Source organism: Drosophila albomicans, chromosome 2L, assembly GCF_009650485.2.
Source record: "Drosophila albomicans strain 15112-1751.03 chromosome 2L, ASM965048v2, whole genome shotgun sequence".
In the NCBI taxonomy this organism is placed as follows: Eukaryota; Metazoa; Arthropoda; class Insecta; order Diptera; family Drosophilidae; genus Drosophila; species Drosophila albomicans.
In genome coordinates, this window is record NC_047628.2 from 28,717,542 (window position 1) to 28,745,470 (window position 27,929).

Here is a 27,929-nt window from a genome sequence, read left to right on the forward strand (position 1 = left end):
TAAACTAAATCACAAATATAAAATTCAATCAGTTTACAGCGCATCTCTCAGTCGTTCATCCTCAACACTCGCTTTCGTATTTGTTTTACTTTGCTAGCTAAAAATAACTTTAGACCGAAATTTTCTTTAAATTGAATACAGTTTGTAGGCATTTTGTGGCTGTCTTTTGCGGTATTTTTCGAAGGCAATTTGCTCAGTGGGTAGTTTTGTTTTTTTACTTTCTTGCTCTGTTTTTTGCTCGTTTGCTACATTTCTTATATAATGTTTCAATTTGCTGCCACATTTCGTTCGAATCGTCTGTGCGTCTGTTTGTGTGTGTGTTCTCTGCGTGCGTACTGTGCGTATGATTGATATAAATTTTGCTTTGATGAAATGCCCTGTGGAATTGCGAAAAGTGTTTGTCGGCTTTTGTTATTTATTGCCATCTTTGTCGGGCAGCTAAGCCAATTTATTTGCTAGTTGCGGCTAGTTAAATGTTTCCAAATGCCATTTCTATACAATTTACAATTTCAGCAGAGCCCAAGCTGAACCAAAAATAAACCAAAAATGCCAACAAAACTTTGCTTCTACACACAATGAATATACAAAAGCGCATGCCAAACTACTTGTGTGCACAGTGAAGCCACAGCAAGAACTACAAGAAATTATTTAACATTTTAGAGAATTGAATAAAAGTAAATACATAATTGCAGCTTAAACTTTTTACTTTCACGCATAGAGTTATCAGAGAGTTTAGATTCAAAAAAGTTAAAGTGTTGGCATAAAACTCAAATTTAAAGTTTCAAGCTATATTTTTATCTTTGTAAAAATTCCAGTCTCTCTCTCTATCCTCGACGCTTGATGCTCTATCCCCTATCATATATCCCATATCATCCATCCTCTATAATTTATCGACTATCCTCTAGTTCTATCTTTCTTTCTCTATTTCCTGTCTAGCTCATTGACGATTCTATAATATTCTCTGCAATAGTACTTTTCTATGCCGTTCTTCATTCGGTATGCTCACTGTACCAAATTCAAATCCGACTGCCTTTTTATGGCTGACACGCACAGAGACACACACACACATTTACACACTCACACACGCACCCACACACTCAGCCATGGCATTTGCATATCAAAATGTTGGAAAAGAAATGTGAAAAAAATGAAAATAAAAATACAAAAAAAAGGAGAGAAATAAAATATTTACTATGTAGATATGTAGAAAGCATTGACACGTTCTTTTGCTCAAAGGACAACAGAAAATTGATTATTCTATTTATTTATTATAAATACATTCTTCGAGTACACTCATGTGTGTGTGTGCTTGTGAAAAATAACTATGCAATATCTTGTACACTTGTGTAATATTGACTCGCTGATAGGACAAATAAATAATGTATTGCATGTCCTAAATCTTTGGCCCAATCCCAAATTCTCCTCCTCCCCATATTTTGTATTTTAGCCACAATGCTTGTTGATTTATTACGTCTGCACTGTGACTGAAAATGCAACCGAAACTAAATAAATAAAATCCATTAAGAGGCCAAAGCGAAGGCAAGTCTAAATATTTGCAAATAATTCACATTGATTCCTGTGAATAGGCAAATGCTCTTAATTTACAAATAATTGCGGTCACATAAATCTTCAGAAGCGATAATGAATGGAAATTTAGTTGATGTTTTTCAATTAAATAAACGGTAGTTTGTTATTAGAGATTCAACAGTCATTAAATCAATTGTCCCAGCTTCAAGGATACAATTTAAATTTGTAAAATATTTGAAGTTAAGCAAGTTTGCATAAGACTTTATCATTAAGTTCTGCCTAATTCTATCATATTTATAATTATCATATGTGCTCAACCTCAAAGAGAAACGGAGTTGTACTAAATCATAGTTCAAATTATTATTGCAATTGCAATAATCAACACAAAATAGTAAAGATAAATTCAAGTTTAGAGAATATTTGAAATTAAATAAATCATTATAAATATTCAAACTTCACCATCATCCTTTCATCATCCTTTTTGTGTAAAGTAAAAACAGAGCTGTTTAGGTTAAAAGCATATAAAATTTTATTTTTTTTTACATTTTTTAAATATTTTTGTTCAATTCAAAATTACAAACTAAGTATGTGATTTTTTTTTACATTTTTGACAATTTTTTTCTGGGTAGTTCAAAATTCAAAATTACAAACTAAGTATGAGAAAAATAATAAGGCAATTATAGAAAATCGATCGGCGCGATTCAGATTCTGGGGAGCATAATGCCACAAGGAAGCCACAGTTGTTGCCACGAAATGGATCGTAGAGCATGTAAGGAGAGCACGGGTAATTGTGATTGTTTGTTTTGTTTGGTTTTGTTTTCTTTTGTTTGATTGGTTCGATTGATTGGGATAGATTGATTGGTTTTTCATCATCTGAATGGGATACACTGGACCATTTCCACATGTGGCTGGGCCGATGTATAATGCATGTAGTTGACTGTATTGATTGATCTAATATTTCTTGGTGCGGCGACGACGACGCTTCTTGGCTCCCTGAGTCTCCAATTTTTTCAATGCCACCACTAGATGTTGCGGCGGCACAAACTCGATGCCCAACCGCTCTGCCTCTTTTCTCGCCTTTTCTATTTCCTCACGCAATTCGCGTTGACGCTGCATCTTTGTCTCGTCAGCGCACTTGGTGGTGATGGCGGTGCGCACCTCCCGAGCAGTCATGTCAAAGCAAGAGGTCATAAAGTAGACCAAATCAGCAACCCGAATAGGATCCAGCTTGGCCTTGACTGGCATCACACAGTCCTTGAAAGCGGGCGAAGGTTTGCCCGACAGCGTGTAGTCAGAGAGTGGCATCCGATCGAAGATCTCGGTCAGCAGCTTGCGGGTGATTGCTGCTCCTGTGTTGTACCAGTTGACATTGTCCAGAAATTCACGAGTGAGGCGTGTGCCCTGTGGTCCGAGTACGATGTGAGTGGAGTTCGGATCCTTTTCGAACTCAAAGACTGGCTTGTTGCTGCTGCCACTCGACGAGGTGGAGGCAAGACGCCTCTTGGCCTTGACGCGCTTGCGTTTCGGTGCCGCCTTCTTCTTGGTCTTCTTGGTGCTGGGCACATAATCATCGTCATAATCGTGCTGATCGATGATGTCATCTTCAGCCGTCTCGGGGGCTCTTTCAGTGCTCGGGGTGATGGGAGTGCGACCCAATGAGACGTTAAGTCTTCTCTCTCCATCGTGCAACTTGTCCATCTCCTTGGTCAGCAGCTCGAGAGCCGTCATCTTGCACTTATTCCAATTCTGCAGCATCTTGACACGAGCGGCGTTCACTGCCGCAATTGTGTTCTCCTCGAGAATGCGGCGCTCGTATGTTTCCTCATCGACATCCTTTTTCGGATCGTTATCAGTTTGAGTGTCCATTGGCTCATCCTTGCCTTCAGGTGGCGGTGTTTCCATGAGTTTCTCTGCAGCCATGGCCAGTGTGGCCATTGTGCTTATCTGTTTCTTTATGGGTTTGGGAGCTGTTTCACGATCGGTTTCCTCGATGTGGCGCATGGCGAGCTCAGCGAAGCCAGCGGCTTGTCTTTCCTGTTGGCGAGCTTTTTCCTCGCTTGTCATTTCTTTCACTTTCGGTTTCTCAACTTTTCCCTTAGCTGTGCAGGGTTCATCGTTTGTGCATTTGGCCACGAGATCGGCGACCTTTTTTTGTGCTTCACTGAACTTGATCAACTTGTGATCGTAGGGCAAAATGCTTAGTGCAATTTCTAAACGTTGGCGGCGAGACATGTTCGCTGTCTGTGTCGTGATTGTTGACTGATGTCTTGTCCAGCGAACACAGCTCTTTTATACTCTCGCCAGGTAGCTTGAAAACCCAACGCTAATCCCTTTATGATCCTTATTGTATCGTTGACAGATGCTGAGCTAGCTTATGGCCTGGGTTTCTTGGCTGCTTTCAGACAATTGCGCTTCCAATGGTCACCGGGCGGATCAGTTGGGCGGCTACCTGCGGGCGGATCGCGATCTTTGCTGTACCGGACTAACGATGACAATAGCGAGGAATGCTTAAACCCAACTTGCAACTGTGATCTACCTGTGGAAGTAAGGCGTCCCGTTTGCGTTGTGTTTGACGAATCGGATCCGATTTCCGCGCTCGAACGCAGCTTCGATTTTTCCTCAATGAGCACTCAAACTATTTTCGTGGAACACAAATCCGCGCAGACCGACGAGAGTTTAAGCCAAATGAGCCATCAATCCACGCAGTACGAAGATCAAGGGAATTTTAAGAAACCAGCCAAGAAAAAAACGAAGAAACAAGCGTATCCTGCTGCGCATTACTATCCGAGGAGCACTCGACTAAGCAATGAATCCTTCGACCTTCCCAAGCGACGAAATGTGCTACACAGAATGCTGCATTGGAGGCAAAACTTTCTACAAATGCCAACAATATCAAAAGGGGAAAGTCCAATGGCAGAAACTTGGCAAAATTCAGATTCAATTCGCAAACTTGTGCCAGAAATATACGAAAGGCTGAACGAGTTGCTGAAGAAAGTCGACAAACAGGAGACACAAGTGAAGCAGCTGCATAGAGCTGTGGATTCCATAAAGCAGCAAGGAAACAACAATTTTGCTGAGAATTCAATCTTCACGCAGAAAAAGTTGCCTTTTTTGCAGCCAGTGAACACAAAAAGGACTTGCGATGCCGCCACTTGGACTTCATGTAACTTGAGTAAAAGTACTCTATCAAAAACTAGGAATTCCTCTGCAGAGAAACGATCCATAAAAGTTGAATTCGCTGAGCAACCTAATTCGAATTATATGCTAGAGAAACAATACTCCAGCGAGTGCCAATTGTGTGTGGAGAAATCGCAGCCAGTCCACGATGATCTAATTGAGAAAGTGCTGCAACTGATTGGCAAGCGAAACTTTGAGGATATCATGATCACTGTGCTGCTTCGTGCTGACAATGTCTACCATGTGAATGTCCAGGAGAAACAATCAAAGCTCAATCTTGGCTGCCTTCTGGCCACCCACGAGGCCATCGAAAAGGCCGCCAAACGAGGCTTCTTCAATCAGTTTCTCACCTACTCTGTGACTGATGTTCGCAACACCGTTACGCCCCCTACTCGCCCCTTTGGCATTCCCTTTGAGTTCGTTTCGCAAGAGGAGACCACAGAGAATCCGATTTATGTCCAGGATGATCCCGACCCCACTCACTCTGCAGTCCGTGAATTTATCACGAAGGTTCTGCGAATGCCAGCGGAAAAAATTAACAAAGCGTAGTTCTAACCATTGCCTAGTCCTTTGAATTGTACCAATTTTTAGACAAGTTGCTGTGTGGTCAGCTCTGAAATTATGTCAATTAGTCAATTAGTACCACAAAATGTTGCGCAATTTGAACTTATTGACATTCAAAGAAATGTGCATGAATTGTTTTAAACAATGTCCAAAACATTTTAAAGTATCGATTGTAAAGAACTCGATTCCTGATTGTAATGCTGTAGACAATTGAAATGACATTTTAGCGCTCTTTCATAACATTATTATATCAAAATATACTTGAAAATAAATTAAAAGTGTCTTACATAACTGGATGCGTTTTTATTAGCCACCAATTATTGTAATTCCTAGACACTTTTTAATCTTTTTTAATTGGCCAAATTTAAATAAGAACAAATTGATGTTGATGGTGTCCTTAATATAGATACATAAGCATATCTATCTACTAATGGGTATCTTGACAATTTAGTTTTTATCGAATGTTAACCAAGAGGGTTACATTACGTCTCGAATTAGTGATAGAATAAAAATTGGTGTATAGAAAAAAAATGGAATTAAAAACATAAATGTATCTATATTGTAGAATACATATTTTCCAATAAATAGTATCCCCAACTATCTGAAATCGATAAGAACTTCATATACCGTATCAGAAATTCTGTAATCCACTTAACAAATAGCTAATATATCAATAAGCTAATAATTTGTTAATAAACATTAACAAATAGCAAACCAATATGCGACAACTACACTCTATTCGATTTAAGGTTTTCGCAGCTATTGAATGTTGTAAAATAAGGTCTCTGAAATATTGTCCATTCTTGTCAAGCTAACTAGAAATCGTAGTAGTTTGAGAAATATTTTAGAGCTGTTCCGAATTAAAGATATCTCCGGGTTAAATAATTACATTTCTCTACTTTGCTTAGCAATTAGTTCAAATTGCAATAAGCTAACATTTGGCATTTGAATGCTTTGCAGGCCTAGGAAAAATTATATTTTCAGCAAATTTTAATAATCACATTTTAAAAAATTTCACAAGAAGTTGCGCCCTTTATAAAAAGGTTCCAAATTGAAGACATCTGAATGCATAGAATAAATAATATAAATCAATATAAATTAATATCAGAAAACGATAAGAACTATAACATAATAGTTATTGCTTTTTCTTCATTTAGCATATAGTTAATATTTCAATAAGTTAGCACTTAGATGAAATCATTTGAATCATAGCAAATGTTATGAGAGTCACCTAATTTGTAATAATGCGATTCAATTTTAAACTTTCAACTTCTTACTTTGAACAATTTTTTTGCTAAACTATTTCTCGTAGTGTTGAGTGTAGTTATAAAAAAACTTCCGAATGCAACATTTATCTATCAGCTATCAGAAAGCGATAGGAGCTACAAGTCAATCAATCCGAAATCTCTTCCCTTCATTTAGCAAATAGCTCATATTTCAATAAGCTCAGACTTAGATAAAATCATTTGATTGAACATTGGCGCTGAGAAATATCTAACAGCAACATACTATTAGATTTCGAGTCTTTAAACGTATTTACATTGGCGATTTGATCAATTTTTATAATTAATCTATAGTGAGTGATTTGATCTTAGCAAATTTTGGGCACAATTTTGTTATAATATAATACAATATAATATACAATATAACAGCAATCAATTAAATATTAACAATACAAGTATATAATGATTAACATCTGCTATCAGAAAACGATAAGAACTGCAAATTAATCAGTCTGAAATTTATCTACTTCATTTAGACAATAGCTAATATGTATTTCAATAATTCGATTGCGCATTGCCACTAAGGAGCCCCTAAACAACATTTAACATCCGATTCAATATTAAAATTTCGATTTAACAAACATATTAATATAAGATTATGTGAATTAATAAGTTCTTTAAGCTTTATCGTAATATGAGTGATCTCATTTTAGAAAAATTGTGAACATTATATGAGTGTTGTTATAAAAAAATCCGAATAAACGATATCTTAATCCATATTATAAATAATACTAATAAACATATCACGAAACGATAAGAACTATAAAATAATAGTTATTACTTTATTCATCATTTAGCAAATAGTTAATATTTCACTAAGTTAGCACTTAGATGAAATAAACTATTTATCGTAGTGTTGAGTGTAGTTATAAAAAAAACTTTCGAATGCAACATTTATCTATCAGCTATCAGAAAACGATTGGAGATACAAACCAATAAATCTCTTCCCTTCACTTAGCAAATAGCTCATATTTCAATAAGCTCAGACTTAGATAAAATCATTCGATTGAACATTGGCGCTGAGAAATATCTAACAGCAACATACGAGTACTATTAGATTTAATGCTTTCGAGTCCTTAAACGTATTCATATGGGAGATTTGATCTTATAATTAATCAATAGTGAGTGATTTGATCTTAGGAAATTTTAGACACAATATGAATTTTGTTATAAAAAGTTTCGAATTAAAGTCATCTAAATGCAGAGATGTTTTCAATACTAAGGAACATCTGCGATCAGAAAACGATAAGAGGTACAAATCAATTAATCAGAAAACCCTCTACTACATTTATCAAATAATAGTTAGATGAAATCATTTGCATTGGATTGAACATTTGCACTAAGAAACTATGAAAACATAAAAATATGAATTCTTGGGAATCAATTCTTGTAGTATAGTATTAACTGTATTAGAAGCAATATCAGTGTTGGGGTAGAAAAGTTTTGAATTAAAAACATCTGAATACAGATTATTAGAATATTAATTATATATAATTATTAACATCTGCTACCAAAAAACAATAAGAACTGCAAATTAATCAGTCTGAAATTTATCTACTTCATTTAGACAATAGCTAATATGTATTTCAATGAGCTAACACTTAGTTAAATTAAATTAGGGAACAACATTTAACATCCGATTCAATATTCAAAATTTCGATTTATGAAACATATTAATATAAGATGTGTAATGTAATGTGAGTGATCTCATAAAAAATTCCGAATAAACGATATCTTAATGAATATTATAAATAATTCTAATAAACATCTGCTACATATAAGAAAACGATAAGAACTGCAAATCAATCAATCTTAAATCTCTCCACTTCATTTAGTGAATATTTCAATAGGCTAGCAAAAATCTATATCTAAGCTGAAATCATTTGAATTCGATTGTGCATTTGCACTAAGAAACATCTAATGAATATTTAACCAAGATGGACATACTCTTCAATTTTAAGATGTCGCGGGTTCGTATTAAATTGAGTTCTCGGGAATTTTGTCAAATGCTTGGAACTGTCGAAGACTCGCAGCAGGTATATTATTGAAGTAGTGTCATAAAATGAGTTTCTGAAGATCCTCTATGACAGATGGCGAGGTCTCATTTTATGGCTAATCCGCGCAGCTGTCGCTTGAGCCGCGCTGGAATTATGCCTGGGATAATTAGGTAAATCGGGAAAACCCAAACCGAAGTCCGCAAAGAGTTTCGCGAAAAGCGAAGGCGGACTACCTGCTGACCACCCTCGGGTGGCAAAAGGGATCGCTTTCAGGAGAATAAAAGCGACTGGAAACGAAGCAGAGAGCATCAGTTTGCAACAAGCAGCGCAACAGTAACAACAACAGTGACAGTAACTCTTTCAACTACTTTTTAACCTTCAAGTCAAGTGCTAAAAGAAAATAAAAGAGACAACATGAGCAACAACGAAAACAATCAGCCAAAAGCAGCTCGCATCTCGACCATTTCGAAGACATCTCCAACTCGTCTTTCCTGGTTTTTGGCTGAGATCGACGAAGGCGTCGCCGACAACGGCAAAGCAAATGGCAAGAAGCGTCTTTGTGTGCTCCACAGCATGGAGTTGCTCGAGGCTGATGTCTCCGATAAATACATGACTCGCTTCGTCGAGTTCCGCCTCAATGGCAAGCGACTGGAAGCGAAGTTGATTCTCGCTTCCGACGATCGCAAAGTTGTTGATGCGGCACTCGAATCAATGAGCAAGGAGCCCAGAGATGAGGAGGATGATGGCAGACAGATGCTGATACAATACCATGAGGAACATGGAAACACCAGGCGACTCTTCCAAAAGGTGATCTCGCCGGTACATGTCGTCTGGATGAGCGTGAATCCCGAGATTGGCGGCACTCCACTGATCAAATTGAGTGATCGTTGCATTGCCCACGTGCTGAATGCCTATGAGAAGCGCGATTACATGGAGAAGATGCTGCTGCATGTGAAGGCCGCCTGCTTCGATCATGCCTTCGATGAGCCACTTGAAGACAGACCACAGGCGCCCATGGATGAGAACAGTTGGATGCTGGTTCAGTACAGTCCCGAGCCGGAGATTGTCATCTATCAGGTTGTGCCCTACTCACAGACCGTGTGGCGTGAGGAGAATCTCTTCAAAGATGTGATTGCCTATCTGCGTCTGCCTGGCAGCGAGGTCATCCTTCAGGCCGTCGTCATTTGCTACAGCCAGGACGAACAGGCCATGCACAAAAAGTACGATCAGCTGGCCAGCTATGCCTTGGAGATTGACTTTCCCAAGCCCGATGACATGGACTACGATCTGCTGGAGAACAAAGGCACCGCTGCACTCTTTGCTCGCACTAGCACCACGCTCTTCCAGCGTGCCGAGCAGCGTGATTCAACTGGCGCTCATCGGCGGGCACGACGTCATCTCGAAGAGCTGACCGAGAATGCCGAGAACGAGGCTCAGATGATCATCGATGCCTTCGACAAGGTCGACAGCCTCAGAATGCAGCAGCAGGAGCGTCTCGACAATGGGCCATCTACTTCATCACCTCGCATTTAATCAGCTACAATTTCCTATGATTTTTTTTACATTATATTGAACTTAGTTCTAGTTTGCACGATTATCAAACATTCTAGCTTATAAAGTACTTTAAGAAATTGCATGCTTTAAATTTAATTTCATTTACTACACAAAATTACTATGAAAATTTAACAAAAAAATTAAATAAATGTATTATCTCTGCAACTCTTTGGCTTTTCAATTATTACGGAAAAAAGTGAACATGTCACAATTATCTTTCAGAAATCTTGATTCTTTTGTTGGTGTCCCAGCTACAAATCTCTTGCTAAGAATATACTTCTCATGCTTGCTTTTCTAATTTCCTCAAATGTTAAGTTTTATAAGCAAATCTTTTTAATTACTGAGAATATTAGAGTCACAAGAATGTGTTTTTCACTTCTACCCCTAATTCATTACCTTTTGATCTTGACTTCCTATAGTATATTGCACTTCTTGCTTTCTATTGCTTTCGTATTCTATAACTACTAAATAAAATAATATATTATTCATGTTTACATGTTGTGTTTAATATAAATTGAAAAAAAATTAGATATATATTAAATGTAATAAAAAAATAGTTGCTTAAAGTTAACCAGAAAAATATTTTTGCTTTGCTCCCTTCTTAAGATCTTTTAGCTTAACTTTAAAGGGTTGCCCTAGTGCTGCATAGCAAAGTTAAAAGTGGAAGTAGACGACTGCTGCAACTGTCCTTGATGTTGCTGTTGATGCACCTTAAGAGGCAACATCGACTGCTCACGTTTGCCTGAGCTGAACTGAGCTGCAGTCTTGGTAAATAATAAAACTTGTGTCCAGCTCACACAGCCCAAGCAGTTGCTCATAAGCATCTTCTCCTCGGAGTTGCTTGAGATGGCGTCAAAGTTAAACGGACTCTGCTGTGGCTGCTTCTGTGTCTGCAGCTGTTGCTGCTTCTGTGTCTGCAGCTGTTGCTGCTTCTGTGTCTGTAGCTGTGTCTCAAGATGTTGCTCCTTCTGTGTCTCAAGATGTAGAAGCTTCTGCGTCCACTGCCGAAACTCGTCTAGCGGCGATCGACGCACTTTGGACAGCGACACTTTGACCATTTGGCACCAGTGAACAACGTAGACGCAGCAAGAGCGTGTGTCCAAGTCAATGCTCTGTATGTAACAATCGAAGCAGCGTTTGGTTATCGACACGACACACTTGTCGCCCACATGCAAATTCGTGTTACGATAGACATCAAGTTCCACATTGCGATAGAATTGGGGATGCAGCGACTTGGCCACCTGAAAGGAGAACGGCACGCAGTGTTCATGAAGCAACTTCCTCATACAGGACACACTCGAATGGCCATTGTGGAAGTTGCACTGCAACTCGTTGATCAGCATGCAGTTTGTTTGCTGAGGCTTATCCAATGGGATGCTGTGGCCATTCCGAAATACTAGCTTATCTCCGAAATGTATTACAGATGACTTCTTGTAGGTGCTAGGGAAGAGCATGTGCTGCACAGCCAACTCGACATCAGGCATTCTTAAGAGTTGTTTGAAAATCAACTTGTAGCAAATTGCCTGAGCTGCAGCTGCTGTCTTGTAGTAAGAGTTTGTGTAGACAATTTCAAAGTGATGCTGCGACGTGTAGTAGATGGTAAAGAGTTGTCCAAACTTCTTGCTGTAGGTGATCACCACAGATGGTTTGTTGAACTCATGTATTCGTAGATTGCGGCGATACAGCAGGCACATGGCACGCATTTCGATCATTCCCCCTCGAGTGTGTGGCCAGGACATGCGCAGCGTGTATTTGTCAAAGTCGCCTTGGATTTGCTTCTCGAAGAGGCGACGCTTAAGCGTCAAGAAGCGAACGCACGCTTTGCGCACCTCAAAGTGCAGCGTCTGTGAATCGTACATTTGCTCAGCCACCGCTCTGAAGAGATCGTTGCCATCGCGTGGCATCTGCTTGCGATACAGGGACTGCGTCTCCAGAAAGATGTCATCGCGATCGCGGCGACCCGTCTTGCAAAACAATGAATAAGCCATCAGATTCTAGGAATTATTCAATTAAAGCACGTTCCTTCAAGAGAGTGGGAAAAGCAAGACTAGCACGTTGGATTAAAAAGAATTAGAGATGCAAGTAAGCTTTCGATAGTCACCGATCGTTGCAAAAGCAAACTAAAGAAGAACATTGAAAGGGGCAAGAACTAGAGATGCAAAATGTATTCATAAGATAGTCGACAGAATACGATAGTTGGAGAGTTTCATATTGAATTCACGAAAGAAACGACTCTTAGTCGATAGCTAAGAAAACTGATTGGGATAGCAAAATATATTTTGACTAGGATATAAAACTCTTGAGACTAATTTGTAAGTTAAAACTTTTAATACGGATATTTTCAACTACAAATAAATTATTAATAGAAAAATGTCTCAATAGTCGAAAGATTGCGATAGTCGATAGCTAAGTAAGTTAAAACTTTCAATACGAATATTTTCAATTATATCAAAAATTAAATCATTATTAGAAAAATTTGTTCTCGACATCTTGATAATTTGAACAATAAACTAAAAGTACAAATTTCTTGAAATAGAAATATACGTTTCATTCATAAGAAGTCCTAGAGATGCACGTTCCTCTGCAATAGTTTATCGATAGCTACACAGCTCTCTAATCAGTGTTGCCACCCCAACGCAAGCTGTTCGATACTTTGTTGCCCAAATCTTGAAAATTGCATAGTACAGTTTATAAACTAATATTACAAATTTGTTGTTTTAGAAATAAGCATTCCATTCACAAAAAAACCATGCGATGCCCGTTGTTTTACGATAGTTAATCGATAGCTACAAACACAAATCTCTCTCTGGTCAGCGTTGCCACCCTGACGGAAGTTGTTTGATATTTATCACGCAAATATCAAATAAGAAAACGCTAAAAGAGAAACGAGTAAACATTTAAGTGCAAGAAGACAAAGTAGAAAAACAAATTTATGCAGAATCTGATTGCAATTTCAAATTATACAAAAAAGGAAGCATTACATTCGACTATAAATAAATCCACATTAACTACAATTTCTCTTTGTGCAGGCAACAAGCTAAGGGAGAACGTATTTCGCTACTTTTACTGCATTTCCGCTTCAATTGCCAGCGCAGCTCGTCGCACCAACGTCATTAAAATATCGTAATATCCAGCGCAAATAGCAATGCAGCAACACAACAGCAACAGCAATAGCAACTGTGGCAACAGCAACCGTGATGCCATTCCAGCGATGCCAACCGTCGTAAGTTCAAATTAATTGCATGCAATTCGGTGGCTTTAAGCTTCACACAGCTTCAAGTCCCTTCACTTTGCATTTTAAGCGCGCAAGGCTTTGGCTTTAGGCAAGGGATTTGCCCAAGAAGCAGACGAAGGACGAAGGGCGACTGATTCTCAGTCCCCCGTCCATTGGCATTTGGCATAAACTCTAGATAAAAATGTAATTTCAACGCTCGGAGTACATAAGTAATTGTAAATATGCAGTCATCGTCATACATAAAACTGCTGTCGCCCCCTTTCTTGCTCTAATGAGCATTAAAGCCTCTGTCTCTGTCTCCGTCCCTGTTTCCGTCTCTGACTTGACTTTGGTTCTCTCGGCGCTATTAAATGGAGCACGAATGCTCTGCTCTTCTTACTGCTGTTGCATTTGCATAAATTGAAATTGTAAAATGACCAAAATTGTCGCAGCAGGCATTTAAGAGAGAGAAGACTATAGAAATCGAGAGGATTCTCGACTAGCAGATACCCTTTTTAGTTGAGATGATTTGTGCTCTAGTTGCCTATAGAACCTTGTGACTTATATTGAGCAGTCAAGCTTTTGTGTGTGAAAAAAATTTAATATTAATGTTGAAGTTATTTGGTATGGGCAAAAACGTCTACTTACTACGGGACTTTGTTGGTTTGGTATACCATACTTTAAATGTAGTATATCAAGGTATCGCATATATCATTTTGTATATTTCAGTATTTTTGTGGTATAATATTCGGTATATTTTAGTATTAAATGCACATTGTGGTATATTTTAAAAGTATTACTATATGAATATACCAAATATAGTCTTCGGTAAGTATTATTAAGTATTTTGGCGGTATATTAGATTGGTATTATTTAAAATGATTACCGCACTGTATATACTAAATATAGCTTTTGGTATATTTTTAGTGTTTTTATGGTATATTTTAGGTATATTTTCAGAAAAATATGGGTAGCGGGTATCTTACAGTCGAGCTCATGCGACTATAGCTTTCTTACTTGTTTAAGATTGAAAATGTTTTTATTTTAACGGTTAATTTGTTAGGTTGACATATTGCTTATTCGTGTATACTCTCAGTGCAATTCCGCTTGGGGTACTGGGTATAATCAGTGACAGATAGCATTGGCATATTCTGGCTTTCAATTTAATTGGTTTGCATTTTAAATTAAATGAAATTTGTTTGAGGCAAAGCATTAATTTTGGCTTTTTGTGTTCGGTGTGCACTTTATTCATCTGCAACGCCCCCCAAAAACACAAACACACACACACCCTTCACACACACACCACAAACACACACACGCTGGGGGACAGCGGCAGACAGGCAATCATTTGGCAATCAATTTACGAGTAGTGTACAACAAATTCCCAACGCTTGCTTTTGATTTTTTGATTAGTTTTTTATTGATTTATGTGAGGCTCTGTCGAATGTTTGAATTCAATTCCAAATCGAACTAAATTCCCACACTTACACACACACAGACTACGGAAGGAGAGTTCGAATGAGAATGAGAAAAGGAGAAAGTGAGAGTTTCGCCGTGCATTAATGTGTTAAACTTTGTTATTGTTTTGTTTAACTCTCATCTTTTTGGTTTTCGGTCTCTCTGCGGCTGCTATCTCATACCATGGGCCATTTAATGCGGCGTATGCGCAATATCTGACCCACACTCACACAGTCACACGGACTTACTCAAGAGTTGTGGGCCAGAAACGGAAGCACTAAACCAAACATCAAAATAAACAGCACACTTAATCGTGTATAAATGTTTATATTTACCCTGTAGGCGCTTTCTCGTTGCCTCTGCTCGAAATCAACATCAACATCGGCATAGTTTTATGTCTCAATCGAAACGTTTGCGAGAGCCAAATAAAAATAATCAGCAAGTCAATACAACTCAGCCCAAGACAAACCCGAGAAATCGTTGTCAGTCTACGGAAGAAATGCTTAAATCTCATGTGTATAAACAGGCAGAGAGAGAGAGAGAGAGACACACATATTTGATGAAGTTGTTGGTGCGTTTTTATGGCATCGATATGATATGGTGATTAAGTGGTTAGTTCCATAAAAGCCAACGGGGCGTATGCTTGTTTAAGTGGTATCAATGAAATTGTTGTTGGACGCGTGCGATTCCATTTAGAAGAAGGTGTAGAATCTGCTTAAAGAGATCGCCCAGACAGACCGACAGACGGACATCTGTTTATGCTTTGCAGAGCAAACTATGCACATAAAGTGCTTAAAGTGTGTGGCCAACTAAGTTTTGTTGATGATTCCGTCGTCGGATATGACTTTGAAATATCAATGAAACGAGGAATATGATGGCTGTTATGGAAAATGTTAAGAGCACGAAATGGTTGCTTAGGAAATGAATCTCTGTCTGTTGAATGTCAATGAATGTGACATTAAAATAGTTTGGGGAAGTGCTAAAAATCTTTGCTAGATTTAAGAAATTGAATCAGCTGTTGATCATGGGAATATTTTAGAGGGATTTTGTGGCACATTCTTAGTATGGAAAGGAAGCATATCAATGTCTGTTTTGGAAATGAATCTCTGTCTGTTGAATATCAATGAAAGTGTCATGAAAGTTTTTTTTAAGGAAATTCTAAAAATATTGCTAGATTTAAGAAATTGAATAAGCTGTTGATCATAGGAATATTTTAGAGGGATTTTATAGCAAATTCCTAGCATAGAAAGAATGCATATTAATGTGGAAAGCAATTTCCAACGCAGTTTATGAAGCATTATTTCCGTTGCTGAACTCAGTTGATGAATGCTGCAACTATAAATAACATACTTGGTAATGATTCACGCTACACTTAAATAGCGCTTAAAATATATAACTCTGCATTTTTGCATTTTCTATCTGCATTTTTTTCGCGTGGCCCCTTGTACAACAATTATTGCGTATACGCAACGTTTTCATTGAAAGTTGCCACAGCAAACAGCAAACTTTCAACTCATTAAAAACTTTGTTTACACAGTTTGTGTGAGGTGTGTGCAGCAGGTAGTTATCTTGAATGTGAGCTGTTTTATTTTTCATTCATGGGGTGCATTGAGGTGACATTTTATTATATTAAAGCAAATAGTTGCATTGAAGCCAAAAAGCAGTGAAAGCAATTTGCCAGAGAGACTGTTCACTGCCTGCTGCTTGTTGCCTGCAGTGTGCTCAGCTGGTGGCAGACACTGTGGCAACAATCGGAGGGGTGCAACGCTGCTTGACTGCGGTCTAATTTGGAACTTGTTTGTCTAAGCTATAAGCACAATAAATCCAGCTTTGGATCATAAGTTTTGTCTGCACTAAAAGAGGAGGGAATCTAAATTGTGGCCAGCTGATAAAGCCAAAACAAGTCCAGTCGGTTTTTAGTGGCTGCAATAACAAGTGCAACCTTTGCCTTTGCCCAGTTGCAATCGGAGAAGGGAAACAAAAGGAAAGCCCACGGGAACACTCAGAGTGCTTACTAACTTATGGTTGTGTTTGCTGGTTATCTGTGTATGTGTTGCTACCCCATCGTCATCATCAACATCATCGTCATCATCAAGAGCAACGTCATCGTCATCGTCAGCTCGTGCAAACACTTGACTTTCCCTCCCCCTCCCTCTCGTTCACATTCTCGTAGTCGTTCTCGTTCTCGTTCACATTCTCATTCTGTTTCTCTGTATTTGCCTTGCCATTTGCTGGAGCAAATTTTCTTGATTGCCCTGGCATTGGCATTGGCATTTTCGCCTGTTTTCTTGTTTTCCTTTCTGTGTGACTCTTGTGCTTATGCGTTGTCATCTCGTTTTCTCCTTTTTTTCGGCACTTTTCCCTCCCGCCTTGCCTTGACAGTGATTTTGACATTTCACGCGCATTTATGTCGTTCCATCTTTATTTTTATTATTTTTGTTTTTACAAAAAACAGCCAAAAAACAACCAAAAAAAAGGTCAACAGTCGTTTTGCATACACAATCAACACACTCAGCACACTCGCATCCTTAAGCAAAGGACCTTAACTAGCAGTACACGCGCGCTGTCCAGTTGCTCCCTTGTGGCGCATTTGTGTTCAAGTAAATTGATTCACATTCCATCCTGGCCTGGCCCCAAGAATAGCATTTCACTCAGCGAAAATAATTATGAATGAACTGTCAGCTCAGCTGTTTGCTGTTAACTCGCTGTTAAATGCTGCTCTTTGAATTAACAGCACTCGAAATGCGGCACAGTCAGAAGCTGCACAGCTGTTGGTCGCTTGTTTTCAGTTTTCAGTCTCAGTCGAACCACAGACGTTGAGACGAAAGCACACGCGACGCGCATGTTCAAAAAAGAATATATTTTGTTGAAAGAATTTGTCGAGCGAAAGTCGGAAACGAAAACACGAAGAACATTCGCTCACACGTTGCGTATACGCGCCGTGCGCCGTGGTCAGCATAGACACACTACATCAGTGCATTTGAGTAAATAAAATGGTCAGTTCTCGACAGCAACAGCGACTTTATTATGACAGCTAAAATAACAAATAAACTGTTTGTTTGATCAACAAGCGAAAATATTCAATTACCACGAAATTAACTCAATCAAATGCCTGACCAAATGAATTCGATTGCTTAACGTTTAACCAACTACAACAAGAATATTTTAATACAATCCAAAATGCAAACGAATTGCGGAAATTGCAAATCGAATTCACTCGGAATGTAACGCACAAGTATAAACTCGTTTGCAATATAATAAATTTATATAAATTTGATCAGACTTTGCCGAATGTCACATTTGAGGGGAATTGCATTAGATCAACGCCTTTTTAAATTCCACTTTTTCCCTTCTGTATTCAGCTTCTGTGCCCTCAAGGCACGTGAAATCCATATTGATGGTTCGCTGGCATCGTCTTCTTCCTGTTGGCACTCAGTTCTTTGTTTGATTTGCATATTGCTACCTGTCTGAGCTGCGACACAAGTAAACAGGGCAACAACACAAAAAGAAGACTTCAACGAGCAGCAGCAAGACAACAAAACGTGATAAAATAAGCGGAAAAATAGCTGACAAGCAACGCACAACCTTCCCCTCCACTTCTGTTCTCTATAAAAAAATGCGAAATAAAAACATTTGCTGTACAGAACAAAGAAAATTATCTGACCAGCGGCCTGAGGCGTGCCTCTTCGCCTCTGTCTGCGTCTCTTCCTACGCCTACACAGCTTTCCCTCTTCTTCTTAGCTGTGTCTGCCTTTGTTTGAGCCTCGGTCACTGTCGCGTTTCCCCTCCCCCGCTGCTCCCCTGAGGTGCCTGTGACAAGTGACAGTTTTGTTTGTTTGCCACCGCCCCGAAGGGGGCCTGAGCTATATTCTCCGAGGAGTGCTGGTCACCTAATTTGGCCAATGCTTTTATTGTTTGCCCATGCCACGAGGCTCGCTCTCTGCTATTATGCCATAGCGTAGCGCGTATTCTCGCTTCATTCTGTTTACACGCACTTTTAACGTGTGTTTATTCGTGGATAACGTAAACTAATTGAGCCATTCACTTCATTCGCCAACGCTGCGTATGCGCTATTTTGTCTACAACTATTCGCTAACTTTGCCTCAGGCCAGTCACGTTTGCACACTCGTCCCAAGCAATCAGCGAATGCCTTGAAATCGCACACAGAAAACTGAATTCACTTGCAATTGCAGCGGAGGAAAAGCGGGGAAATTCTAGTGAAACTTTGATCAAAGAAGAATGTATGCTCTTGCAGTGAAAAGTTCTGATGAGTTTTCTATTTGTTCAAGGTGCAAGTCCTTACTCAATTGTGATTTGTTTTGTATTATTCAATTATTTTGTTATTCATTATTTAAGTGCAATTTTTTTTTATATTTTTATATCAATAACTTTAACTTGAAGACCTTTTTGAAGACCCTTTTGCTTGAAGACTTTTGCTCTTTTTAATCTGGCATTCAATTTTAAGCTTTAAACAATAATGAGGAAATCATTTTGTCAACTTAAATACAAAATAATTTGTGCAGATATACAGCAAGTATTACAATCTGCAACTATATTTGTGTTGCTATTTTAAATTGCAATTGCGGCGCAGCAAAAGTTAGAAAATTCTGGTGAAATTTTGAAGAAGAACTGAGTGCACTCACTTGCAATTGCAGCAAAGGAAAACTGGAAAAATCTAGTGAAATTTTGCTTGAAAAGAATTTATACTCTTGGACTAAAAACTGCTAACATAAATTTCTATATTTTTGTGGTGTTTAAGGCTTGGTTTAAAGTTTTGCAAGTCTTTTTTAAATTGTGGTTTATTTGTATTTTTATTTTACTAACTTCAGCTTAAGGGAATAAGTTGTGCCTTGGAATTTAATTCTAAGCTGCACACAGTAATCAGTGTAATATTTTATAAAATGTGAGTATGCACATACTCAGCAAGTAGCTGAATCTTTAACACTCGATTTTAAAATATTTGCTAACAATTCAATTCAATTCAATATTAAATTTGAATTTCAAATATTTTCATGTTCATTCTGCGATTGCTAACAAAATGCATTGCAAGCTGAGCAACTCTTTGTGAGTGTAGCCAAAGAAATCATCGTTCACCTTTCCTCTGCGGACTGTCATTTGTCACTCGTCACCCCCTTCGTTGCCCCCTTCTCTACCCCACTTATAGTTGTCACTCTCAATGGCAACCATCAAGCCTGTTAGCTACTTGCTTGGTAGTCATCGTCGTCATCCTCAGCGCCCATCGTCAGCTGAGTGAGTGAGTTGCCTTGCCTTGTGGCTGCAACTTGTTTACCTGGCCGTGTGTTTTAATGAAATGCAAATGCAAACAAGACGCCGCCGCCGCCTTCGTGGAAAGTTTCGCCCTTGCATTCGCATTCATATGAGGATGAATCGACAGCATGAAATTTGTTTTTTTGCTTTGCACTTAAGCAGCAATAATATTATTTTTGTGGTTTTTCCAATGATTTGCCAGCTGTCACACAATTGCAAGTGTAAAATGTAATTAAATTGAATCATTTTACAAGCTCGCTTGTGGCCCCATTAAATATGTATCTATCATCATTTGATTTCGTTTACGAGCAGCCTCCCAAAACACACATAAATAAATTGGCAAAATGTTACTTTATGACAGGTGCCCTGCGAGGTTTTTTCGTTGCTTCGAGCTTCGAGGCCATAAAAACAGATTTGTGCATAATTTGAAAAACATTTTGCTTAAAGTTTACTGAATTTTGCAGACTTTGGCGAAGGGATTTCTATTGCATTAAACTTCAAGCTTGTCAGGTTAATGTCTCATTTTATGCCGCAGCTTAACTTTCCCTTCTCCACACATATGAAAAGTGTCATAAAAACAGTTTATGGACCTTGGTTGTGTGTAAAATTTAACACTTTTTATATGGAACAACCTTGTGGAAACCCTTTGGGGAGCAACAAACGTAACTTTACTGCAAACCTTGACTGCATTTGAGTTGCTGTTGCAATTATTTAGTATACATTTCATCATTTATTCAACTTGGTCTCTTTAGCATGCAATATATCTCGGCTAATTAGCTGCACTTCAGCTCTAATTCAAGGAGATTTCTTTACTTCTTTTCGAGCAACTTTTGCCACAAATTGCTGCCACACATTCATCTATTCATGAGTCGGTAACAAGCCAAGGACAAACAAGCGAGAGAAATGGCGATAAGGCGACAATGAGGGAGAAAGAAAGAGAGAAAAGAGAGTGCAAAACCCTTTGGCAACATATCGCAACAACTTTTCGGCTTGACATGCTTCAGCTTCTAAGCTCCAATGAATAACTTGCAAATTTGTTTCTGAATGACCGAAAATAAACTGAAAGTTTCTCTCTTCTTTCTAACACACACACACACACACACACACACACATATAAATTGAGGGATATTGTTGGGGTCAGAAGAGAACACTTGAATTTAATTAAAGATGAGTTTACGTCATAAACTCTTAAGCTAGTAAAGCTGCTTTTAATTACTGTTTGGCCAACTGCCCGACTGGCTAATGGCTTCAATTTCAAATTTGTGCGGCTTAAATCAAACTTAATTTTCAACTTTGCCAAATAAACTGTGAGCGCAACTCAACAAAAACTTTAGCTAAATCTGGGGAACAACAAAAAAAACGAAAAAAGAAAGAAAGAAACTCCGACCCTTAAGACAAAGTCAAAGCCGAGAGCTACTTATAAATATTATGAGTGTATTCATTCATTGATTTATGCTGATTTCTTTGATTACAATTTCCCTCTTCATACGCTTGTTTTTCTCTGTTGTTGTTGTTATTATTGTTATTGGTTTCCTTTTCACTTTGTTGGCTTATTGTGACGCTCGCCGCATTTTCATTAATTTATTGCAGCCAAGGGCAACTGATTTCAGTTTAATTCAATTTATTTCCCGATACAAACAGCGAGACAACAACCACAGCAAATAGTAATAATCATGGGAGGTAAAAGCGAATGAACGACTGTTAAACACCCTTTGGGAAAAGATTACAAGTTGTGCATGCCCTGCTTAGCTGCTGCTTTTTACAGGGTATGCTAAAAACAATAATATTTCGTATTTATTTCATGTCTCTTTAACAGTTGTGCACGCTCCGCTCTTCTGCTGCTTTTTACAGGGTATACTAAAAACAATAACATTTCGTATTTATTTCATGTCCACAAATGTTGCGTTGGCGATGCTTTCGGGTGGCATTCGAGCCACACAAAGTCACTCAACTGCTTATCTGGCGAGTTCCATCGGAGGGAAAAACTAAGTCAAATCAAAGCCAAGTGTGCCTTCATCTTTGTGTATGTATGTGTGTGTGTGTGTGTGATTGTCGCCGTGTCGAGACACGCATTTGAAATGTATGCACGACAAATTCATTATAATTTTCGCCGCCCAGCTCCTGCTCGGGCTTTGATCCGTGCGTGCCAAGACATACGCCCCACGAATTTCCTCTTCAATTCCATGTTGTTGTTGATGTTTTTGTTGGCACGCGCGCACACACACATGCATACACATCGATACACCGACACACTCACTAGCAAAATGAAATCAGTTTAAATGCGCCCCAATGTGTCGTTTTTGGATTATGATTCCGAACGTTTCTCATTCGCTGTCGCACCACAGAAACCCAAACACTAAAGACATGTGCGAAAGAGGGAGGGAGAAAGAGAGAGGTGGAATGTATGTGCGTGTGTGTGCAAATGAGATGCCCAAGGCGCTGCAAAAATATGCCTTTTTCGCACACAATATGCCCCATGGTCATGGCCAGCATTCAACATTCAACCTACAACATTCAACATTCAGCTTGTTCTGTTCTTCTTCGCCTTTTAAAGCATCAGACCCTTCAAAGCAACAACAACAAGAACAAGAACTACATATAACAAGTTGAGAGTGCTCGACTGTGAGTTACCCGCTACCTGTTTTGAATAGAAACAAAACAGTGCGGTATTAACTTTAAAATCTACCAAATTAATACCACAAAAATACTGAAATGTACCAAAAGCTACATTTGGTATATTGACATGGTACTACATTGAAAATTTACAACAGAGCGGTATTAATTTCAAAATATACTAAATTAATATATCACAAGAATACCAAAAATTCGCCAAATTCCATATTCGGTATATTGATACAATATTCAAAGTATATTTTACATTGGGGTATTTAAAATATACCGAATAATATACCTCAAAATACTAAAAATATACCGAAGGCTATATTTGGTACATCGATATAGTACTACATTGAAATTATATAACAATGCTGTATTCATTTTAAATTATACCACAAAAATACTAAACCGAAAATACTACCGAAAACTTTATTTGGTATATTGGTATTATACTACATTAGTATACCGCAAGAATACTAAATATATACCAAATGTTATATTTGGTATATTGATACAGTATTCAAAGTATATTATGCATTGTGGTATTTAAAATATACCAAATAATATACCTCAAAAAACTAAAAATATACCATTGAAATTATATAACAATGCTGTATTCATCTTAAATTATACCACGAAAATACTAAACCGAAAATACTACCGAAAACTTTATTTGGTATATTAGTATTATACTACATTCAAAATATACCATAGAGTGCAAAATATACCAGTTTGTTAGACAAAGCAACTAACCTACCTCTACTTATAATGCCCTTTTACGCTATGAGTAGCGGGTATAACAACAGGAGGAGCAAAATTGAAGAGGAAAACTCCTTTCTACATTCTCTATTGACCGCCCATGTGTGTAAATGCTTTGCCTGTACGAGTGAGTGTATGAATGAATGAATGAGTGAGTGGAGAGTGAGTGTGTGAGTGAGTGAGTGAGTGCTGCAGGCATTAGACTTGTGCTCCTTGGCATTTTTATGGCACTTTAAGCTAACGTTGAGTAATGCCCTGCACACACATACACACACACACACCGCACACTTGCCCCTTTAACATACTCTCTCGCTCTTGCCTTTTGGCAGACGGTGGGAAATAAAAGTCAAGTGGCAGCTTGAGTGGGTCAGGCAAAGATGAAAAGTTGCCCGCGCCAGGTGCCGCTGAGAAATGTGAGCCACTGAGAGCATAAGCAAATATTCAACTTGCGAAATGTCTTTGAGTCAACTCTAAAAAATATTTCTTTGGAAAGATGATATGCGACAAGCTTATGATTAACAACTTGAATGTTGTTTTCTGTTTTAAAGTTACTCCCAAAAGTATGCTATACATTTCTGCGTTAATCAGCTTAAAAGTACTTAAAAACTCTTAAAAGTCTTGATTTTTGTTTTGAAATGAGTTTACGTTAAATTCGCTCATTACAATTGGCAACCGCAAGCTAAGATAATGGCTAAACCCAAGTTGATATCCGTTTCCCCTCGAGACGCGTCAGATTACAAATGATTCGGCCGCTCAGTCCCACATATTAAATGACTCTTAAATTTCCATATAAATATCATAAATCCAAAAGCGAAAAAATCTTCGTTGTAATGCTGACCTTGATGGTCGATTAGTGGCACCTTTTGTCGACGACGAAAGCGAAAGCGAAAAGAGGCGCCCCACAAGCAGATGCAACTCTTTGGCAATGTCATAAATAACAAGTTTAAGTCTCGCTCAGCAGCTGCTCGCCATCTTCATCGCCATTTTGTATTGTTGGCAGAAGGGCGTGCGCTCAGTTCCGTCTCCGTTTCCGCTGCGTCTGTGGCTGCTTGTTTTCTTTTCTTTTTTTTGCGCTTTCCCTTCGGCTGCTGCCTTTTCTTTTACTTTTTCTGAAGAAGTCGCGTCGCGTCGCGCATCTGATTTATGTGCCCGCTTTTTATATCATACGCGATGCCGTCAAAATAAATATCAAAAAGCAACAAATTGCGGCCATGCCACGGAACCTGAGCAGCGTCTAAAGAAGTGGTGAAGGAAATGAGGAGCTCAGGCAGCGCTGAGCTGCCTTTTCTCAAGTTCGCGCGTTGCGATGTCGCAGTTGGCGTTTAATTTTATGCCAGACGCTGCTGCGGCAAGGACACACACAACACGTGCCCAGCTGGGACCAACCAAGGTGTCCACATTCTGCCTCTCACGCTCTCCCTTTCTCTATGTGTTCTCTTCTCGTGTCCCAAAAGCCCCTTTGGCCTTTGTGCATAAATTTGAAATTGTTTGCCAACATTTTCTGCCTCTTGTTGTTGCCGTCGTGTTGCGCGCGTTGCACACTTTTTGGCCACAGTGTCCTCGGCTTAATAAAGTCGCCTACTTAACGCAAACGACAATGAGTGTGTGCGAGAAGGGGAGAAAGAGAGAGAGACAGAGAAAGAGGGGAGAGAGTGCGTTGGCAGCATGTGTCACACATCCGCATCCGCATCCGGTGTTGGCATTGGCATTAGGCTACCTCTCACAGACGTTTGCTGTTTCCGGCCTCTGACTCTTTTATATCGTTTCTTTTATTTTGTTCTGCCCTCTTTTTTGCCTGCTCATTGTCGCCACTCTTACGAAACAAAAGTGAACCGAAAAAAAACACACACAGCACACACACATAAAGGAAGAAAAGCAGTAAACGCTTTAGCTGCAATACGCTTCAATTGCTAATCCTTAATGGCTTTGCCTCCAGCTCAAGGCTTTCGCAACTGAACTAACAGTTTGTGTTGCGCTTTGAGGATTACAAAACTTTGTCCCAAAAAAATAACTCAAAATAAAGAAACGCATGCACTTACCTTAAACTTTCGAATGTGGTTTCCACTAATCGTTGCCTAAACAGTAGATCCCTTGGCATTGCTATAAATAAATAAACGAAAAGAGTGGTAAATTATTTTGGGGGAGACAACTTTTATTTATAAACTTAAGCTGGAGACCTCGTTTGCATCTCTCTTTTTGACAGTTTAGAAGCCACAAAAGTTGTCTTACGCCCACACATATTTACACCTGACAACTGTAAGGGGAAGAAATAAAGTTTATACCGAAAACAGCACATAAACATTTTGATGAAGTGCTAATTTGTTGTTGTTGGCTTACACATAAAAAATTAAAGCTCAAGTTGGCAAATGTTGTTGAATTAATCACACATTTGTCAAAATTATTCAAATGCCGCACAGCCACTCAGTGGGCGTCCCTCAATGAGTGTGAGTGTGAGTGTGAGTGTATGCGTGTGCACATTCACATTCACATGATATGAATAGTTAATACAAATGATGCCAAATGAGTCACACTGACAGTTGTGACTGTCTCTCTCTTGTGGCTGTGTCGCTCTGCGGTGCCGCAGTCTCATTATACCCTCTGAAAAAGATGCTGTCGAGTGGTTGCAACTAGAGTTCAAGTAATGAAGAAATGTTAAATCATATTTAAAAGCCTTTTTTCCCAAGTGTCGAACACATTCAACTGTGGCTTTCATACTTGTTTTATATAATCCATTCATTTCCTTTATGAAACATTCATAATTTTAAATTAAAATTAAAGTAATATTACAAAAAAGTGGCATCAAACTCTAGGGTATTCCCTAGCCTAACGCTCTCCACTTTCTAATATAGCTAATGAGTTTTTGTCATGCCCACCAAATTGCCCAGATTCTGTGACGCTGCCTCTGACGTCGGCTGGCTCGATGTTGCGAGTGGAGAGGCAAATCCTTTTTCTTGTTGCATGCAACTTGTTTGAGTTTCCGCTTGTTTTGTTGCCATTACAGGCAGGTTTATGAGACTTTTGCATGATGATAGCGCTTTGTTGTGCGAATACGAAAACGAATGCGAATACGAATATGAGTAGAGATGAGTGTACTTTGAGTGTAGCCGCTAGGCATTCACTTGACTTTGTCTGCTGTCGCTGACAACTTGCAGACAGAAAGGGAAAAAGATTCGAGATCGAGAATTAACAGCGGCGAACAAAGTTGATGGCACGTGGCGTATACGTAATACGCAAATTGTTTTAAATTTACCATCATCAACAACATGAAGAGCAACAGCAACCAGTTGGCAGTGATTAAAGAGGCGACTGACTCTTATGGCATAATCATATTCGCATTAATATTTTACAAATGCTAAAAGCGATGCATTTAAATTTTTAATTTAAGTTTTTAATTACATTTCAGTGAAATGAGCAGCAGAAATCCTTTAATGGCTGTCGCGCCATCGCGCTCTTAATCCTTTCGAGCGGCATATTTTCCAGCGCGACTTAATGAGTCGCATTTCCATTACCATTTGCCATTTCCATGCGAAGCACGCAACTCGTCTCTGACAATAAACCTGAATACCCTCCTCGCTCTCTTCGCTCTGCCTTTTAACAGATGAGATACAAGCACTAAACAAAGTTTCTTATCAGCTGCCGTTGCTGCTGTTGCTTCCCAGTTAATCACACTCAACGCGGCACAACATAATAATTCCCATTCCCATTTGTAATAAGCACTTGAGGAGCGGAAATAATTAAAGTAAACTTCGCCTTAAAGCACAAGCACAACTCATTTCCGCTCATCACCTAAGTGCTGCTCAGCACTTAATCAATTAAACGAGATTGCAAAGCTCAAGTTGAAAACTTTACTCGACCTTTAATTGGATCTCTATCTCTATTGCAATCGCAATCGCAATCCATTGAAGAGCTAAAAAACTATGCCACTTGGCTTAAGAATTCAATTAGGAAAGCGACTTTTAAGTTTGTTCTTTCTCTCTCTGCCGAAATAAGGTCAGTGAATTGAAATTGAAGCGGAAAGCGAGGAAAACTCAAGAAAACACGAAACAATCGCCCACAACAACTGCTTATAACTGTCTTTCCTGCAACGCGCAACTTGCAACTTGCAACAGAATTTACCTGCTGCATTATTTGTTTGCTTTTGTCTAGGCTCCGCGCAGCACTTTATTGCATTCACTTTGTGTAAAACTATCTGCGAACTCGGATTTTCTTTCTCTACGCTCTCTGGCTTGACAAGAATTTATTACTCAGCAATTTATGCGACCTACTTGCGGTGGCTTTATGGTAACTTTGTCTGTCGCCAAGTTCAAGTTGATGTATTAAATAAATGTGACATGGAAAGCGTATTCAATCTTCGCTGGAACGTTAAGTAGCGCTCTTCTCTTCGCTTCTCTTCTGTTCTGTTGTCTTCATAATGTAATTTCATCGTCTAATATGCAAACAAGCGCTGAGCTAACGGAAGCACAGACCAATGCCAGTTAGTTGGCAAATGGCAAATGGCAGCAAGGACAACGA

The 27,929-nt window shown here is 38.8% G+C and overlaps 4 protein-coding genes across 5 annotated transcripts in view; 3 read left to right on the forward strand and 1 right to left on the reverse strand.

Annotated features, from left to right (window-relative positions):
* Positions 1-2,131: 2,131 nt before the first annotated feature.
* LOC117565520 (uncharacterized) lies at positions 2,132-5,562 on the forward strand. 2 transcript variants are annotated; one of them, XM_034244657.2, is made up of 2 exons: positions 2,132-2,296; positions 3,887-5,562. In XM_034244657.2, exons 1-2 carry the CDS (start codon positions 2,248-2,250, stop codon positions 5,251-5,253), a joined length of 1,416 nt encoding a protein of 471 aa, XP_034100548.1. In that variant the 5' UTR covers positions 2,132-2,247; the 3' UTR covers positions 5,254-5,562. The 2 variants fall into 2 exon arrangements, with proteins under 2 accessions (XP_034100548.1, XP_034100547.1); XM_034244656.2 differs by having other exon boundaries at positions 2,134-2,311; positions 3,887-5,561.
* A 3,311-nt stretch (positions 5,563-8,873) lies between these two features.
* On the forward strand, positions 8,874-10,101 carry LOC117565522 (early boundary activity protein 3). Its single transcript, XM_034244660.2, has one exon. It carries the CDS (start codon positions 8,963-8,965, stop codon positions 10,079-10,081), a length of 1,119 nt encoding a protein of 372 aa, XP_034100551.1. The 5' UTR covers positions 8,874-8,962; the 3' UTR covers positions 10,082-10,101.
* Positions 10,102-10,737: 636 nt separating this feature from the next.
* On the reverse strand, positions 10,738-11,917 carry LOC117565015 (protein ovarian tumor locus). Its single transcript, XM_034243960.2, has 2 exons — positions 11,105-11,917; positions 10,738-10,942 (listed from the first exon to the last, which is right to left on the reverse strand). The coding sequence occupies exons 1-2, from the start codon at positions 11,839-11,841 to the stop codon at positions 10,738-10,740; spliced, it is 942 nt and encodes a 313-aa protein (XP_034099851.2). The 5' UTR covers positions 11,842-11,917.
* Positions 11,918-17,590: 5,673 nt separating this feature from the next.
* LOC117565524 (uncharacterized) overlaps positions 17,591-27,929 on the forward strand; it is a 34,750-nt gene continuing 24,411 nt past the window's right edge. The window contains exon 1 of the mRNA XM_034244662.2: positions 17,591-17,770. The gene's annotated coding sequence lies outside the window, so the exon portion shown is untranslated. The remainder of the gene's footprint in view (positions 17,771-27,929) is intronic.

Bases quoted from the DNA above. Each gene is read 5' to 3' on its own strand.
- LOC117565520 (XM_034244656.2), top strand. From the start codon at position 2,248: ATGCCACAAGGAAGCCACAGTTGTTGCCACGAAATGGATCGTAGAGCA. The intron at 2,312-3,886 runs GTAATTGTGATT...TATCGTTGACAG, and splicing joins AGCATGTAAGGAGAGCACGG to ATGCTGAGCTAGCTTATGGC.
- LOC117565015 (XM_034243960.2), bottom strand. From the start codon at position 11,841: ATGTCCTGGCCACACACTCGAGGGGGAATGATCGAAATGCGTGCCATG. The intron at 10,943-11,104 runs GTGGACGCAGAA...CGCCATCTCAAG, and splicing joins CCGCTAGACGAGTTTCGGCA to CAACTCCGAGGAGAAGATGC.
- LOC117565522 (XM_034244660.2), top strand. From the start codon at position 8,963: ATGAGCAACAACGAAAACAATCAGCCAAAAGCAGCTCGCATCTCGACC.